General features: G+C 38.9%; 2 protein-coding genes across 2 annotated transcripts in view; both read left to right on the forward strand.

Moving 5' to 3' along the window:
* The first annotated feature begins 435 nt into the window (after positions 1 to 435).
* Positions 436 to 2,276, forward strand: LOC145445091 (uncharacterized). The gene is made up of 4 exons (XM_080323223.1): positions 436 to 1,105; positions 1,167 to 1,331; positions 1,719 to 1,886; positions 1,992 to 2,276. The coding sequence occupies exons 1-4, from the start codon at positions 992 to 994 to the stop codon at positions 2,259 to 2,261; spliced, it is 717 nt and encodes a 238-aa protein (XP_080179349.1). The 5' UTR covers positions 436 to 991; the 3' UTR covers positions 2,262 to 2,276.
* A 12,601-nt stretch (positions 2,277 to 14,877) lies between these two features.
* LOC145433928 (uncharacterized) overlaps positions 14,878 to 19,404 on the forward strand; it is a 108,509-nt gene continuing 103,982 nt past the window's right edge. The window contains exons 1-2 of the mRNA XM_080311186.1: positions 14,878 to 15,602; positions 17,014 to 17,214. Of these exons, the coding sequence (XP_080167312.1) occupies positions 15,552 to 15,602; positions 17,014 to 17,214 (252 nt within the window). The 5' untranslated portion in view covers positions 14,878 to 15,551. The remainder of the gene's footprint in view (positions 15,603 to 17,013; positions 17,215 to 19,404) is intronic.

Genomic DNA, 19,404 nt, shown 5'->3' on the forward strand with positions numbered 1-19,404 from the left:
AAACACATTTACACATACCGCTCACAGTCACTGAGCATTATAAACCCACGTTCAATTTAAGCATGTTTATCCGTATAATATACATAGCGGGCTTTAAAAAAAACCTTCATCATGACCGCATTGTTTCATATTAATATTGTTACTACGCGTGAATTGAAGGTATCGTACCGAACAATGCTCAATCGCGCACCGGTGTAGCCATTTATCGCAATAGTCATACTAGACTAGTGAGAGTTGATGAGGGTTTAATTATTCATCACCTCAATTACTGTTTTATGGGGGAAAGTTTTGCACTCGTCCAGGTCCAAATAAAAAAAGTCAGCGTCACAGCCCACGATGGCATTGACAAACTCCTGCCAGCCATCTGCGAGTTGATGAAGAAGTGTGGCTCGACGGAACTTAACCTGGAAGAAAGTAGCGGATCTAACGATTTTCTGATCGTTTTGAGTCAACTTATCAGACAGCATCAGGTATTGGCGATGAAAATATCCGGACACTAATCTAGTATAAATCCTTTCGATATGAGACTTTTATTACCTCATTCCCATAGGTTAAATTGCAAAAACTCGATCTCAGCTACGGAGAAAACATCAACTTTACGCAACTCGGGACTATTATTTCAAGCGATCTAACCTATTTGTCACTTGTGAACTCGCACTTGCAGTCTAAGGATTTCGTCGCCATGCAGGTCAAAAACAGTAAGGTATATGGATCTTGTCTTGAGTGATTGTTGTTCAGTAGTAGTCAATAGTCACATTCTTTATGACTGCTTGCAAAGAGTCCATTTGAGACGAATCACAGAAATTCTATTTTAATCTCAGAACATTTCGCCAATCTATTATGACGTGACTGGCTAATCAACATTTCTCTGTTATAAGTTTGTAATGTTTGTCTTCATCCCCGATTAATTCTGGTCGTAGGTTGTCAGTTTCCCATATTCGTTTAGCTCCAATATCTCGACATCAGTTATAATCGTCTGGATGAAGAGTGTATGGCTGCACTGCCGCCCTTATTTTGTAAAGACAGAGCGGTTACTCTTGTGATGAAAGGATGCGACCTCACACCGGAGGAAATTCATGCTTTTGAATGTTTTGGTGAAATCGAGGTAGCCACTCGTTTCCGCAATTTTGTGTGTCGTTTTCAGAATAATTTGCTGTATTTTGTAGGTTGATAAACTCGATCTAAGTTACAATACGGATTTGGAACCGGTAGGATTGCAAGAAATCGGACGTTTCGCGAAAAGGCATAACACGAAGGCAGTTCGACTTTCAGCTTGCGAATTGGATGAACATTCATTAACGTCGTTGAACAATGGTCTCGGTAATCATGAGGTGATCCATTTTAGCTAGATCTGTTTTGTTTTCTTACTAGTGAAATAATCAAGCATAGTTTGCAACTAATGCGAGTTCCAAGCAACGTCAGGCATGGCATTGCATTTAGCGAGCGAATTTATCATCAATAAGGCATTCCTGATCACGTCTGCTGATGAAAGTGTCCTTGCTTATGAGTGAAAGATTTTCCATCGCTCATTCATATCAATGCTAGTTTCCGCCGTTTCTTCGATATCCTATAGACGTTCATTATTTTCTGTATTACACCAGTTTTGCGATGAGGCGGAGAAATTGATAATATTGCTCTGTCGTCGATAAATATTATTATTACAGCAACTGAGTGGTTTGTAGCGTCGTAAAATATCTGAACATCACACTGTGTTTTAGCTGCATTCGCTGGATTTGAGTAGAAATCCCGACATTTCCTCCTGCTACAAAACAGTAACTGAAATCCTGCACAAAACCCGCGTTGAAGAATTCAACCTGAGTAATTGCAAGATGCTTTCCATGCAAATCAGGAATCTTAGTGAAGAGATGGGCAAGCGATGCACTACAGTAAGTTCTTTCTGCTCTCTCATGGTTCTCAATAAAGCAATTTAGTTCAGATTTCGTTTATGAAATTGACCTAAACCTCCTAATATTCAATTATTCAATGAACAGCTAAAGGTATTCGACCTCAGTGACAGCGATAGAACAAGAATCGACGAGAAATATGTGACTATCATTCAGAGCTTCTTGAAATATCATCCTGAATGTCGCCAACTCAAACTGATCTTACCGCGCTTGAATGGCGTAGACAGGAAAACTTTAAGGAAACAATTGCATTCGTCCGGTAAGACGATATTTCCGCCTAAATATGCATCTATACATTGGAATTTCGCGCCCTTATTCCTTCACTCCACATTACTTGTCGTGTTCGCTACGTCTTGATAGAATTGTAGGTAGTTACATAACACTACAGGTTAACGCAGGTTAATGTAACTTTGCTCACTTGTATGTATTGAGGTTTAGAATCCCCGTGAAATTAATTACTGAGCAAAGTATTCTTCGCAAATAACAACAAAATAGCAACATTTATATCTGTTCCATATACACAATATTTATAGAACACGATATTTGGTCGTGGAGAACCAACGATATTTGGCTTCGAAAGATGGATCATTTTGAGCTGTCATAACTCCTTGTCGCTACTATGGTCGGAATTGGATCAAATTTGACCTGCGGCGTTTTCTAGGTAACCTAGCAATTTCCTTACGTAGCTGTATAAATTTGAAAAATGAAAATGTTCCAGATAAAGACGGTTTTATGGAGCAATCTTTAATGTAATCTCAGAAGAAACTGCATCCGTCCTACAGTAAAATTTATGTAATTAAACGGTGAAGAAATATATTATTTAAAAAAACATTACATGATGTACGGCAAAGGACTATCCATGATCTTGTTATTGCCATTGCAATAGACGTCAGTCCAATTCCAACAAGCATGAGCCTCTTCCAAACTTTACTATCATCGAAAGCTGCGTTATCAAAAAATCCTACAAAACTGTCCTGAAACAAACAAAAGAATGTAAGCCTTCCTAATCTTGCAGAGGAAAGTTACCGTACTTGCTAGGTAATTCAAAGTTCGCAGCGCTTGGAATGTAAAGTACTGTGCCTTATGACAAAATGTAAATTGAAAACCGAATTGTGAAGTGCAAGCTAAGTTTCATTATCGATAGGTGGTATGGACTCTCGAGAGCAGATACACAGTACCTCAAGCTAAATGATAATTGCCAAATCCTTATCAGGCCATGTAAAATCGCTTACCCATCCTCCATTTTCCGCTATCCACTTTCGCCTTCTACTACCAATGTAATTCCCGACTGACTGTATGATACCTTCTATATCAGGGGTGGGCAAACTTTTGAGCTCGCGGGCCGCATTCAACATCTGAATCCATTTGCGGGCCGCACTATATAAAATTGGGATCATAAACCCAATTGCAATATTGGTATTTGAGGACAGGGAGATAATATATGTGCCAAACATTATTGCTTTTGATGATATCGTATACGCGTCAGTAACATAGTGGCGAGATTGTATAGGCTGGTCGACCTCAATAACCAATTTGTCAAAACTTTCGAGATGAAAGTCGGTTGTCCCGATTCTTAGAACAGGATTTAAATTTAAATCTGTGAGCACTGAGCAGCGATCTGTTCATAGATTTACTAATTCGATCCAATTTTGGTTCAGTTCCAGGACACACAATACTGACAGCATCGTAACCATGTTAGCTTCAAACACGCTTCTACTATGTGTAGATAAAATATGAATACCCCAATTCTACGCATACAGAAAACGAATCGTACTAATTTGTACTAATCGTTTTTTATAAGCATATCACTTAAATAATTAAAACTGGAGTGCTGGCCAATATGAAATCACACTCGTGAATCGAATTATGTCAATCTCGTATAGGATTTCTGTGATGTTTAGCAGTTGGAACCTTTCAAACTTCGTGGGCCTTGAAATCGGGCTGTCGCTGCTGCCCCAGAAATTAAACATAAAAATATCATAGGAAGTATTTAACCTTAGAACAGTGGTTCTCAAACTTCTTAAGACACGCCCCCCTTACGATGGTGAAAGTTTGGCACCCCCCTTATCGTCATATCACAAAACGCAACCAGGATGCTAGCAAACCTAACGGATAGTTTGATGGCATGGAAGGTTACGACCGTGGATGAGAGATTTTTAAAAATGAAATTCAGACTATATACAGAGCAATAACCAAGAATTGTATGTAAATCGCGCGGAGCGCGAATTTTTTTTAGTTGAGCTCAGCTTCGCACCCCCTTCAGATGCTTTCACGCCACCAAGGGGGGGGGGTGCCTCCCCCCAGTTTGAGAACCACTGCCTTAGAATTATCATGGTGAAATATATTAAGAAAAAGTTTAATAAAGTCCCTGCATTATTTCGATTTTAAGTAGGCCTACGCATTTTATCAATATTTAAAAAAAAATTCATTAAACTCTCGCGGGCCGCACAGAACGGTGTTGCGGGCCGCATGCGGCCCGCGGGCCGTAGTTTGCCCACCCCTGTTCTATATTATCACCGTGATGCTCATCCTCGTTTTTGCGAGCAAGAATGCTACCGAGCACGAACACAGATACGATCCGACCCCAATTCTCTTGGGTATCTTTAAAAATTTCGTCAGCTATCATCAGGAACATCCGCTCTTCCGCAGAATATTCTTCATATTTTTCGTCGACTTCAACAATACTGTATCGGAGACGTTTAGAGATTGCGTTTACGACAGTTCGATGTCGCTCGAACATTTCATCACTAACTCGCCGTAAGGTTGCCTCCGCTTTCGTATTTGCTTTAACGCTCGGCCCGTCTAGTTCGTACATGATAAAATTCCTGGCCAAGGAATATGCCCCGGATAAAATTTCATCCCTTTCTTCAGTGAGCGATGGTGATACTCGTAATAATTCCATGGTGTGAAGATAACAGCGAGTCAGAGCTCATTCAGATATCTAAGCTACTTTGAAAATTAGGATCCAAGGATTTGCTAATTCATTATTATGAGAGAATGATGATGGGGTTGAAATTACGAATTAGAACGTATTCCCTGGTCACCGCAAAGAAAATATTGCCTGTTTCACAATGCATACCACATTAATGATATTTTTATGTTTCTCGGACCTTGCATGATAATGTTTTGGATTAATTACTATTCAAGGGACATTCATTAAGAGATTTGCGTTATTTTGAAATTAGTATCAAAGTATTTGTTTAGTTATTTTTATGAAAAAACTGCCGATGCGGTTGAAATTACGAATTGGAAACCAATTGCGTGCTACCGCAAATACAATATTTCCAGTTTCATAATACATACACCATTGATGATATTTTTATATTTCTTCAACCTTATCTATTTATCATAATGTTTCGGACTGATTACTATTCCGGGGAAATGGCTACCAAATTTCGTATCGGTGATAACTATATTACTGTAATTTCAGTGCTCGCTAATTAAATTTTACTACTCGACTCGAATCATTATAACAAATTTTTCGATTCGGATTTCAGCACTCGAATTAGTGCACTAGGCGCATCGAAGAAATTTCGACTCCTTTACTATCCAATTCTAAATGGTCACTATGGGCAATGTCAGAGCAAATTTTATGTATAGCAATGTGAATATTATGAATATTATTCATTTTTCAGGGATATTTAATCTCGTCATTCGGAATGGATCAGATAACGTGTTGCGATTTAGGTTTTAGACAAAACTGGGCCCGTAATACTTATTTTCTAATCACCTTACAATCGCTACTTCTCGTACTTGAGTAGAAGTTTACTATGTTATGATAGTTAAATGTTGAAAAGTACTTTTCAAAGACCTTGATAAAGTTAGCAGTTTATTCTAAATTGTACTATGAATTTTCGCGATGCTGAATGGCTATCGCAAGGAAAACATGACTAAATAAATCGAAAAATATTGCAAAGTTAGGCTATGCGATATTAGAGTTCTAAAAATTGCCCTCGACATGAGTCCGTATGTTGGATATTATCGAAAGTAAACGAATATCATTTCTCACTACTATCGAGAGCGCAATGCCGAGTAACGTTTTACTCGGTCGGAAATGGCTATACTTCTACTTTAATTGAAAGGAATTATCGGACATCGTAGCTTCATGTCCTGTTCATATTGCCAGTTGTTCATTTATTCCGAGAGGTCGCGATCGGTCACCGATTTTGAGTTACTGAAGAAGTTGATAACGAAAGGTGCTCGATAACGATTTACTCTTGCCTTTATCAAAATATATTCTGGTAGGGCTTGCCTACCAACAGAACTTACTCGAAAGATTACGATTAAAACCAGGGATGAGCAAACTACGGTTAGCGGATCGCATGCGGAGAACATTTTAGTGGCTCACGATAGCATCAAGATATATTTGTAGATATGGATGAAATGTAATCGAAAAATATATAATATTTTATCGACCTAATTAAACTCACTATGTTACTTTTTTTTATAGCTGTTGCAATAACCTGACTTCGGGGCCCACGCATTTTCAAATGTAGTTTATAAACATATCATAAATTCAAAATGGCGATGACTCATTTCGTGTCATGAATGTGATTTTAGATTGACAACTCCAGCACGTTTATTACTTTATGCGATTTATTTGAAATAAGCGATCCATGCGCGTGTTAAGTAGATTCCGCATCTATAGGTGCACTGGGCAGTAGGCACAATATTAACTTATTCATAACTACCGCCACGACTCGAAGCAATCTAAAATGCGACGAGTTGAATATAAACGCTTTTTGCAGTAAAGAAACGAGCAAGAAGTAACGAAAACTGTAAGACTTGTAATGTAATGAAGTCGTTGCTGATTTCAAATTATGAGCTGCCACACAAAGTAACCGAATTAATTGAATATTTAGGACATCGGTAAATTACGTTCGTCTACACGGAAGAACGTGCAGAATGCATGTTTTACATAGTAAGACATTAGCTGACGGGTAGGTAAAGGTTGCTTGGTTATGATGCTGGCAGCAGGTAGCATCAGCAAATCTATAACCAGATTGTCGTGCAGTTCTAAGAATCTGTACAATCCACTTCTTCACTAATTTCCGCAAATTGGTTATTGAGGATAAGCAGCTTATAAAACTCGCTAAATTTTTATGACGTTATAACGAATACGTTATCGTGAAATCAATGCTTGATTTGTTCTAAATATATAGGCTAGTTATTATCTCCATGTCCTCGCCTACGCGTTTTGGCTCATCATCCTAAATAGGCTATAGTGCGTAACGCGAATGGATTCATATGTTGCATTCGACCCTTGAGCCAAAACAAGCCGCAGGCATTTTAGTTGCAATTAAATTACCCTTGTTCTCGACCTACAAAAAATATGCTGGTATTAGATTGAAGACCAATGTGTCAGCCGTTGGGAGTTTATCGCATTGGCGGGCGACGATGACACTACAAATAACAACTGTACGTGAGCACAGGTTCGTGTTACCACATATTGTAGTGTTGCGACATTGGCCGGACGCATCAGTCCAAATCCTGAAAGCGAGAAAAGGCGCTCTGATCTTATTTGATGCGGAATTTAACCCCACGGAATCTCAAGTTCGTGTCCACTGGACTGACAGCTGTGTCATAGATGTCTGCGGAAAAGAGCTCATTCGATTTATTGGGGTCGTCAATATTCAACGAAAATCGGGCTACATAATTGTGCGCGGGTCGCATTGTTAAATGCGAATTGGTTAGCATCCAGCTACACATACCGCGCTAAATCGATAAAGCATCAATGCTAGTTGAATATGCTCGTTTGTACGTCTATAATGTTGATGGCACACTCGTCGCTTATTATTGCTCATGATTTACAGATCCACTTACATTGATCGTTCGTTGTACGTCTGTAATGGTACTGGTACACTCGTCGCCTAGCCTTACAATTGAGAGCGCGGGCTCGGAAGCGTACGGTAGTCATCTCTAATTTAATGGTAGCTTTCTTGAGGCCGGAAAATGGACCTGAATCCTTTTCTGAGGTCAATAGGGACCATTATCATGTGGATATCCCGAAAAATATATGGTGATTGTCGCACAAATAACAAATGTGTTTTCAATGCTTGTGCCTTATTAGACAACCTTTTTTTAAAAGCTTCAATACTAAAGGAGATTGTCAGCGAGCGCGATAGTGTAATGGTTACGGTTCTGTTCTACAAGTCATAAGGTCCTCGGTTCGGATCAGGGAGAGGAGCCGTTTTCATTCGGGGTTAAAGGTTCAATACATACGCATATTCTCAGCGAGCGCGGTAGTGTAATGGTTACAGTTGCGGTATATAAGGCATGAGGTTCTCGGTTCGATTCCAGGAGAAGGCGTGTTTTCATATGTGAGTCGTGAGGTCCTCGGTTCAACTGTCGGCGAGTAACCGTTCTCATAATCCACTGATATTCGAGACAAAAAATAAAAAAAGAAATACGTCAATTCTCGGCGAGAATCCGTTCTCATAATCCATTAAAAATCGAGCAAAATTAAAATAAAAAAAAAACGCGGGAAAATAAAAACAATACGCGGGAAAATTTAAATTTGAAAGTGGGCGTGGCTGGACACGTGGCGTAATCTCATTGGTGGCTATAATCGGCCTATATCTACTACTAACCGGGAACTTTCAATATTGTGATTAACCTCGCTCGCTGCAAAGGAGGAAAACTTCAAGAACTCAAAAATTGGGATATCCTGGCGAAATATTCTTTTGATGTTCCCGTACTGCAGCGAAGCGGGTGTAGAGAGATTTATGGTCAATATATAGGCGTTTTATTTTGCTACAGACTATACGGATTAGTTGACTTTTACAGTTACTTTTCACTGTCCATATCTATTCCATTTAGATTAATTGACGTTAAATAATTTTCATTGAGCGTTGATATACCATCAGTATACTCTTTAATGCACTAATACAATTCGGTAACATTTATCAACTGAATATCCTACTGTTTCAAAACCAACTCGCTTCTATTGAACCCCTATTTACCATTATTGAGTAGCATACATTACAGCCCGACACAAGCACAAATGTAAGGCCGAAAATACTGTACCGCATGAGGGCTCTCACACATGAAGCAGAACTTAAAAAAGTCATGCTCGCTATCCTCGTTGGTCGGAACTATGTACATCAGGGGTCACCAACCTTTTTGCAACCGAGGGCTACATTTGCGTAATGATTGAAGCGGCGGGCTACTATTTACTCTCGCCGTTTACCCATACCACACTGAATTTCCGCTTTGATATTCATAGCACTGGGCCGGACTGGACATAACGTTATCTGTTTCTATAGCAGTCAGTGGGAAGCCTGTACTCTGGTACTTGACACTGCAATTCTGAGTGAGTGTTCCAGATGTGCATTAATTAAGCGTGTTTTGTGTTTGTTTTTGATGAAGTTCATGTCCGAAAAGGCTGATTCACAACGATAGGTTGAACCATAGACACTTGCAACCTTCATAGCTGCTGCGCAAAGTGCGCATTAGGGCTGTTCAAAAATAACTTTTTGTTCTGGATTCCAGCCATTCAGTAATTAAATTGTCAGGTTACCCTAAAAAACGCTCGGATTATCCACCAATCAAGGTTAATCCGAGAAATATCAACGAAAAACTCCAATAACCCCGCTTCTACTAGTTGGAATTGAGTCAAATTTGTTTTGCATCGTCTCTGAAGACAACTCAACAATTTCATGGGGTTGACAGAAAAATTTGATTTTTTTATTGTAATTTCCTGTTTAAATTAAAAAATTTAATTGGATCTGCGGAGCCCTATGCTTGTTAGAATTAAACCAAATTTGGTGTGAAGCGTTTTTTATGGTAACCTGACAATTTGATAACTGAACGACTGGAATCCAAAAAAAAAAAAGTTATTTTTGAACAGCTCTAGTGCGCATACACCACTCTACTTTTCCGTATCAATAACAATGCACCAAACGTTTGCTGCAGACTGACGTGGGGGTCATTTTGCACTGTTACAATTTCAATCTCCAACTGTTCAGCATGACAAGATTTCATTATACCGGACAGCAGCAACGATTACAGAAAGTTAGAAACATGGTATATTAAACTGCGTTGAGTGTAACAGAAACAAGCTGTGCCAAAAGATGCAATACGTATTGGGTATTAAGATATTGAAAATCTGCTAGTACTGCACGGCTATCTGACTCCGAATAGTAATATTGTTTACTACTTTGGCATTGTCCTGGACGTCGAGCTATCATAGCGGAACCCCCCGCCATTTCAAGAAGACCGTGGACGGCATGCCGTCATGTCGCCTGTATAGACAATGCGCCGTGTCTGGAATTTCTGGTGATTCTATCACATACATCTATGTATTATTAATTGTAATTGAAGATATTTTCAAGTGTTTATATATGTAAGTTACATGTTAGCGTGTTTTAAACAAGAATAACTGAACCAATCAATCTATATATTTAAAAGCTCACTGGTAATAATCTGACGAATATTGGTAAATGCTGCTATTCCACCTATTTTTAGAATGCGCTCGCGGGCTACTCATCTAGTCCTCGCGGGCTACCTGGGGCCCGCGGGCACCGGGTTGGTGACCCCTGATGTACATAAAATGTGAACCATCAGAGAAGTAAGACATATTTTCACATCTTCACCGCGATCCACTTTTATAAAACGTGAAGAGAAGATTTATAATAATAATGATATTATAAAATTTGTGAATATCGTCAGCAAATAGGCCCCAAGTTGGAATTGGCTTTATGGATCGATGGATCATTGATGCATCAAATTACAATTTGCATCCATTCGATGCCTGGGAAACTTTTGCAGTTAAATCTTATCTAAACTATAATACCTCATGATCCGGTGCGAAGTCCCGTGTATGATTCTACTTCTGAATTTAAACTGATCGACCAACGACGCGAATTGATTTCGAGCGGGTAATGCAAAGCCATCACCTGGCAACACTGCTTGGTACGCAAGTCAATGAATAATATCGAAATCCCATTATTGTTTGCACAGCAGCCACGACAAAGCACCATTTCCGAATTTCAAAAATATTTTACAACATGATCAAACATTGAATATCAATGATATAGTTTGATCTAACCGATATTTTTACTACTGAGAAGGCTGTAAAGGAGTGGTCACAAAGGGTGTAAATTTGGGTCGCCATCACAGCACAGAGGTCACATGAAATGTATGTGATTTTTGCTGAATTTCTTTCAATAGAGTTATTTCGAGAGCTACTTGTATGTACAGACTTCAATATACCATTGAATGGTATATTCATATGTTAATGAACACATAGTATAGAATTGGAAAGAACATTGTATATCAACAATCGTATCACAAAATATGACGTCACCAGCATGAAATTTCGAAAAATCGGAGCGAAGATGGTGCTGAAGCTCAATGTACCAATTTTAGCTGGTACACAACCTTCCTCTTCATGCACAGACCTGAATGGCGTATTTTGGTAAAAGTCGATCCCAAAACATTCAAATAAAAGTGTGAACATACCTATTCCGACAACACGAAATCTGTTACCTCGATAACTTTTAGCGCAAACATGATTATCCAACAAATTTTTGCCTCCGGAGGAATTTTGAGTCACGGGCGAGTCTTCGCCGAGCGGCATGCGCGTGTTCTAATAAATCTAGAGACATGCTGTTGTATGCAGAGTTGCAAATGTTTTAGTTTTTAAAGGCTTGCTCGCGAAACGCGTGATACTGGACTTGATTCGCTACGGATTGAGTGGGTATGTGTGTGGCTGTGAATCATATATAAAAATATCATTTAGTGCTTGATTTTGTATAACTAACCACCAATTTCAATGAAACATAGGCCCAAGAGGTTACAAATGAATACCCCGCCAAGATGTCATGACTCGCGAAGAAAAAGATTAGAAATTGTTGATGTAGGCATAAAGCCCAATACAAAAGATTTGTGCATTGATAGTTGTATGAAGGATAAATGTCACGTGACATCTACCTCGATGGAGCAACTTTGCGTACAATTGGTTGTCTGCATCTTCTCTACTGCATACATGCCTGTAAAATCGTCGTGTACTGACGTCGCAAATACTTTCAGTTCAATGTGTGACTTCAATTCACGTTGCGTTAAATTGCGTTACGAGATCCCGTTAAAACTTTTATTCGGACCGCGCTTTGAAAATTTTATGAGCCACAGCCGTAAAGCGAGGTTAGGTAGCCTACTCAGAGCAATGGCACTGTGTAAAATTGCATTCAGGCAGACGGCTTTGACTTGAAGTAATTATTCGCGCAATGGTAGCAGGGTGCTTATGTTTGTAAAAGTGGAAGAACTTGTGAGTATATTACATCTAAATTCATTTTTGCCTACTGGATGTATAGAGTTTTATATATGCAAGGTCGTTCGCAGTATCAGTACCCAAGTTTCGTTCGGTTCATTTCATTACTCTGCACAGATTTACAGGATGCGTTACTTGGATCATTTGCCTTAAGTCAGATATTAAATGTTATCATCGTTTTATGATAGCAGCGCTGTATAAATGACCACCTCGCGAAACTCGATATTGCATATTTATACAGTAGCGTAGTTTGACGCGCTGCCCTACGACTCTTAATCCTACGGAGTCGCGCAAGAAATATAATTAAGCATTTGGTCTTAACATACGTTTTGGAATACTACGTTAAAGTGCTTGCTTGCCGTCACTGGGGTGGTGGAACGGGCTGATAGCCTCATTTTCAGCCTCCATCTTTAGTTGTACTCACATTTACACCAGAAAAATCTGCCATTCCTGGCACATGAGCTGATTGACTTTCCTGAGCCCTGTCTATATGCCCGCATTGAAACTACCGTAAGATAGCCACCTTTATTTGCAAAGAATGGTGAATTTAAATCTTTTACCGTTCCGACCTCAGAGCAACTTTATCTCTATACATAAAATCGATTTATCTCGTTCTACCTCCAGGGGAGTCCCTGTGGTTTGTAAATTAATTTTTGTCGAAATATCCGTGCGCAATCGCATCTAAGCGACGAAGTTCACGGTACCGAAACAGTGAACTGTTTTCTTATGTATTTTCGAAAATACGACTTCTTTAGCATCTTCCTTATTGCATCTTGATCTACAGCAAAAATGTCAAACTCAACTTACGTCCCGGGCCAGATTCAAACCAATCAAATTATTTCAAATTGTTACCTCAAAATTCGTGCCAGCGTTATCATATCAATACTTTATTATCACATATGTGTGCGTGATACTAGATTACGTTGTATTACAAATCATAGGGGTTCGATTCTACAGTTAAACCCCTATTCGAAAACAATCGATTTAACAAAAGTGCGATGATTGGCAGGTTGAATATAGTTACGACCCGCTAGAAAAGTCGCCCTAACCACGATATAAGCAGGCATGCTTCCTTGTTTTAGTCATAATCTGGCTCTCGCCCTGAGTTAGGTATGCACTGTGAGTAATACAAGAGATATAACTGCTATACGCACACGCTGGAATTTTATTCATCAGTATTAATTCGCGATTCGTGTTTATGTGGAGGCCGGGGATCATTTGATTCAAAATTGATACGGAGGTGCGACAGCATATATTTGAATCATAATTTTGTTGATATTTCTCATTCTCAATGTAGCCTGTATAGAGCGGTATCGATTGGCCTTTTCGCTTCTGAGAAGAACTACTTCTCGGAATTGACTGTCAATGTCAGTGACAGTGACTTGGCTCCTAATGGTGACCGGAGTGCAACCATATTACCGCTATCTAATCATTATAATACGGCCTTAAAACATTAGTCCACATTTGTTACCTCGAAGGACAATTTTATGGAAGTATGTCTTGCTAAAAACCTAAGCAGTTGATAGAACTGTGTTGGATAACACAAGTATTTTTCAATTTTCCGATCTATACTCAGAATTGATTCATAGCGATCCGCCAGCCGTATGTTTTACACCCCTTTTGTACAGTGTACATCACTGAGATTTCCGAATTCGGCCTTATAATATCTATCATTCAATTAAGAACAGCATCTATCATCATAAGATCGCCGCTAGATGTCTGTACAGGGAAATGTTTGATGTCACGTTCGTAACGCAAACAAATGTAAAATATCTACGATAAAGCAAATATTTAACTGAATATTAGTTGTAAAAATCTCATGTATTCTATCGATGACCAGCGAAATTCTGCGGTCGGCGTGCCTGCATTCCCAAATTAGTTCCTTTCTTAGCAGCGATATCCATTCGGTTTTAAAACAGGTAATCGCAGTTCATTGAAATGCATGAATTCTCCGTTTTCACAACTTTGTAAAAATCTGGTTGGTTGTATATCATAGATCTCATGCTACGCAACTGGTACCACTCAACCACTGGCATGACACATGAATAGTTGAGATTGTTGCTTATTACGTCGCTACGGTTGTCAAAGAACGCCTCTCTACCGAATGAATTACATGTGTAACAGTAGTTGGAATAAATTACATTTTTAACAGTTATTTTAATTGTAATTTGATATTTTTAGCCTTAATTGTAATTGTAATGTAATTGAAGCATGAAAGAGATTAATTTTAATTGTAATTTAGCTGGTTTATTGTAATTGATTCAACTCTGCTGTATATATCTGTGGTAGGTAGTCCGTGGAGGGCCAACAAAAGATCCGCTGTTCTCAGCTGGGCATTTGAGGCGAGAGAACATTTTGTAATTTTTCATCCATCGGTTCCACAACTCGCCTGTAGGAGATGTAAATGGCATTTTCAAGAGAATAGGGTACGATTTTAAACCCAACCCCCTCTTCCCTGCGTCCGGCGCTGAACAGTGCTGCACATATCCTTAAACAACGGTCTTCGCAATTCTGTTACTTATTGCATGCAACAAATTAAGACGTGTCCTCATCAATGTATATTTTTTAAATCTTTTGTGGAACCTCTGAGAATGATTCGTGGAACCGCTGGTGTTTCTTGGAACACTAGTTAGGTATATATTACTGACCTACCGATAGAAACGCAACTCGCGTCGAAACGCTTGGGCAAGCAGCATCTCTGATTGCTGAGCATTCTCAAAATAGCGTAATTGATACTGCTATGGCTCGCAACACGAGTGCTGGAATTCAATATATATTGATCTTAATTAAATGCTAGTGTCGCATTGATTCCAAATATACAAATTAATGTCTGGTCAGGCCGATGGATCTACCTTAAAAGAACCTAAAGAGTCTTTAAATTGCAATTGTTCCAAACAATTGCTTGAATAATTAGTCAATGTTATGTTAATGGTGTTGAGTGCTGCCATTGTTAGAACAATGCCGATTTTCAGACATTAAGAAAGTTTTAGGGGTGGTTTCATTGCCCTGGCCTGATTTTAATTTCAATTTTCTGTGCGACAGTAGCTTTCGATTGAGCCTGATGATATTAAATTTCAGCGCTCGGGGCGACAGCTATAGCGTTACCAATTGCACTACATTTAGATTGCCCAGCAATTGGTGAAACTGCTTGCCAAAGTGCAGCCGCCGCCAGCTGTATCCGTTGGTTTGTATTATATAGGTTAAATACCACTGGTCTAGTTTAAATATGGTTGGTTATTTATAGATCATACGTATAATGCAATCAAAATCAATGTTACTCGGCCATTACCGCTACTTACTAATTTCCTAACATAGTTTATTCGTGTGAAAGCGAACAGGGTTAAGGTTAGTCGTAGTGTAGTACAAGCCTGATTCTGATGCAGTCCACACTTACTACATCCACAACACAAAGGCACACCATTAAAGCGGTAAGTATATTCCAGCATGATACAGAAGGATTTTGTCAGTTGAAAAGCATGAATACGATAAGTAGTATTTATGTTTTAGTTTCTCGTAACAAGGACTGTGGGATCGGAGTCAGAGTTTGCTTTAACTTTCTCCGGAGGTAGATGGAGACTGGGTCAGAAAATGTTTGTAACAATTTTTGTAGTCGGAGTTAGAGATGCGGAAACACTTACTAGCTAGAGTCCGAGTTGGAGTTTTTGTAAATGCTCTGACTCCGACTACAACTCGAACCGCGTTAATATTGCAGAAACTGTTCTCGAATGCTACTAAAAAGTGCCATTGCAGGTACAAAAACTTATCAAATTAATATTGTACGATTTCCACAAGCAACAAGCTACATTAAAACATTTTTTGCTAAGTTGAAAAAAGGGGTAAAAATATCAACTAAAATGTAATAAATGTATAATTTGCTGAGTATATGTACAAGAATAGGTGAGTCGGAATTGGAGCTCTGCGTATAAAATGTGACGCGCCAGAGCTGGAGTGGGCGTGTTTTCACTTTTAGTCGGAGTCGGTATATTAAAAAATTGGTGTCGGTGGTGAAATAAACACACTCCACATTGCTGATCGTAAGCTATAGCCCTGATAAGTAAGTTGGTCTAGTATAGTGAAGTCGTATCAAGCAGTGTCAATGCATTCACTTTATGCAACATTATATTTCATAATTACACCATGCATGCCGATAACTCGAATAGGGTACGGCGTTGAAAAAAGTATAAAAAAAAATCCGGCTCAGGGTTTACGTTATGTTGGCTTACGAAATAATTTTTGAATTTTATAGGAAATTTTATCTAAAATTATTTTCACTCGACAATGTTTTTGCTTCGGGGTCGTGTTACTCATTTTGAAGATGCTTTGCGGCCCCAGACAAAAGTCTCGCGGAGCTCAAAGGACAGCAAACGCAAGTTTGAGAGTCACGAACTTTCCCAGGCCTGATATGTAATCATGAAATACTTGGTGGACCCGATTCCTGAAACGATTTTTTTTTTATTCGCGTAATTATCCATCTATACAAAGTTTAGACCGAATTCAATATAAACTTAAACTTTAATGTATATAGACCAAAAACTGTATTTATTGAATTTAATAGCGTAATGTTCTTCAATAGCTGTTAGATGAATGAGACGCCTATGGTCGATCAAAGTTATTATCATGTAAGAACGAAAACTATGCCCGGGCCAGCCATCATGCCATTTGTTGCCCGCCGCTACTGCATATGGTCATATTTAAATTCAATTATTTATATATCGGTATGAGTGATCGAATATGATTACCGCGACCTGGCATTCGGTAAATTATGGCTTTTTTGTTCATACCAGATTGCAGTATAATATACTTGGTCGCATTAAAACTCAGATCATCGTATTGCTTTAGGTGTATGAAGCTGGTCACACAGTCATTACTACGGAAGATTGTGATGGAAAACTCTGTTTGGACCGTTATGCTTTCGACAACTTTCTGGAGAAATCCAATATTGGTGATAAAGCTTTTAGCATAATTTCGATATCCGGACCTGCACGACAGGGAAAGTCTTTCTTGATGAATCTCATACTACGTTACTTCGACAGAGAGGAGGTATTTTATAGTTGATGATTAAATATCCGTATCATTTCCGCAGTAGACAATGGTCATTGAATGAATATAGTTTGCAAAAAAACTTCCAACACATGCAATTCTTCACGTCTGTACATTCTCGGCAAGTTTGATCGAATGTTACTACATTACAAGGATTCCAAATCGAATCGGATCAGGACAACACCCTACTGTTATTTCAGCGGTGCAACTTACAACTACTATTGGCCACCGTGCTTTGTGTTTGCCGTTAATGCAAGAGCCAAAATGCAGTCACCCATAGATTTCCCTGCCCGCATGTACCATTTACAACCTTATTTTAAAGTCACAGGTTGGTGAGCTTATCATTTGACAAGGAGCAATTACACCAATCATTCAATTATTTCAGGGTTCCATACCCATGCAGAGGAAACCCTTACCGGTAATGGACATTAGCGAGAATGCCATCACCGAGAATGTTCATTACTAAGAATGGATATCACCGAGAAAGGCCGATCCCAAGAATCTAACTTACTGGGACGGTGCTAGTCGAGAAATTTATACCTGATGAACATCGAATGTGAAACGCCCTAATGCACGTATACACGACCTGATCATATGCATACCATGGCTGCATTGCATACATTGCATTCTCGGTAATATCCATTCTCGGTAATATACGTTCTCTGTGGTGTTCATTCTCGGTATTGCCAATTCTCGGTGGTGTAGATGGTCAGTAATGGCATTCTTGGTATTGGCCGGACACATACTTTCAGAACCTGGTTCAAGCAAATAAATCATTCCCTCGTTTCTTGAATGCAATAGTGAATAGAGTGTATACATATATGTTATGTGCCCTAAAACACTTTGTTTGAAGCATGTTTTATACAACTAAACAAAAACTGGTTTGTTTTCTCAACTATTTCATAATTGTATAAAGCACTGTATTTCAATCTATTTGAGATTCATTTGCGAATGTTTCCTCCGCATAAACCAACCGACGGTTATATTACACAAAGAAAATGAAGATTCTTAACACACACGTTAGAACAGTGGTTCTCAACCCTTTTATCCCGCAGATTCCCTGTGGACCCTCACGGACCCCCGTGGACCGCCAAGTAAATATTTTCTAATTTAGACGTATTACCGCGCAAGCGTCATCTTTCTTGTGCAAATATAACTGTATAGGCGCTCGGTTATAACCAGCAGCAAATGACTTTTTTTGATAATAACATCAAACTATTTACGGACAAATTGAGTAGACTTTTATTATTTGAAAGTGAATTCTCTAGCTGCATTTCTTTAATACGTGGTCACGTCTTGCAATTTCGCGCCTTCGATTTGATACGAACGAATGCCGAAAATCAATTTTCACCAAAATAGGTTGTTGTTAATGTAATAATAACAGGAAACGCTTCCTATGACACCTTTAAGTATGAACGCGAAATACATGGCTGTAGCGGTCGGTGCAACGACTTGTTGCAAGACACGCTGGCATAGTGCTTGATTGGCGTCTACGCTACGGCTACAGTTCCTGTTATGTGCACGAAATCGATTTACTAATGACCGCTCTGAGTATTCTTGCAATCCTGACCACACGGTTGTGGTTCCGAAGCGCGGCCTATTTATGTTTTCTCGCATGACGAAATAGGGACAGCTCTTACAATGGCAATATCACCAAATTAGGGAAACAGATTTTTTATTGAACATATACCGTCCAGCCTAGTTACTTCTAAATAGCAGCTCATCGTGGAGTGATTCTGAAATAGCGGTTATGTATATCACAGGTGAAAATAGTATTTTAAATTATTTCGAAGTCATCTGTCACTAGGGTTGCATTTAAAACAAACGGTGTTTAACACACATTTTGCTTTTTTTCAAAAAAGCATTGGTTTAAAACACCGTTTAGATTCTTAACGGTGTTTTAAAACACTGTCTTTAAAACATGTTCTAAACTTTGTTTTAAATGCAACCCTACTTAGTATATGAGAGCCAGGTACATACATGCTACGCGCCTCGACCTGCCTCCTGTGTTTCACATTACACACAATATGTGCCGTGAATGTCTATACCACCTGTTTCGCCTTCTAGCTCAATCGAACATAAAAGTTCATAGCAGGTAAATGATCTTTAGAGGGAAAGATTTAACTTCACATACTTGTTGCAAATTTGAGTATAAACTGATGGTATTTATTATTTATTGCAGTAAGTATT

The sequence above is a fragment of the Botryllus schlosseri genome, chromosome 1, assembly GCF_051294905.1.
Source record: "Botryllus schlosseri isolate E-star chromosome 1, Bs_hap1, whole genome shotgun sequence".
NCBI lineage: Eukaryota > Metazoa > Chordata > Ascidiacea > Stolidobranchia > Styelidae > Botryllus > Botryllus schlosseri.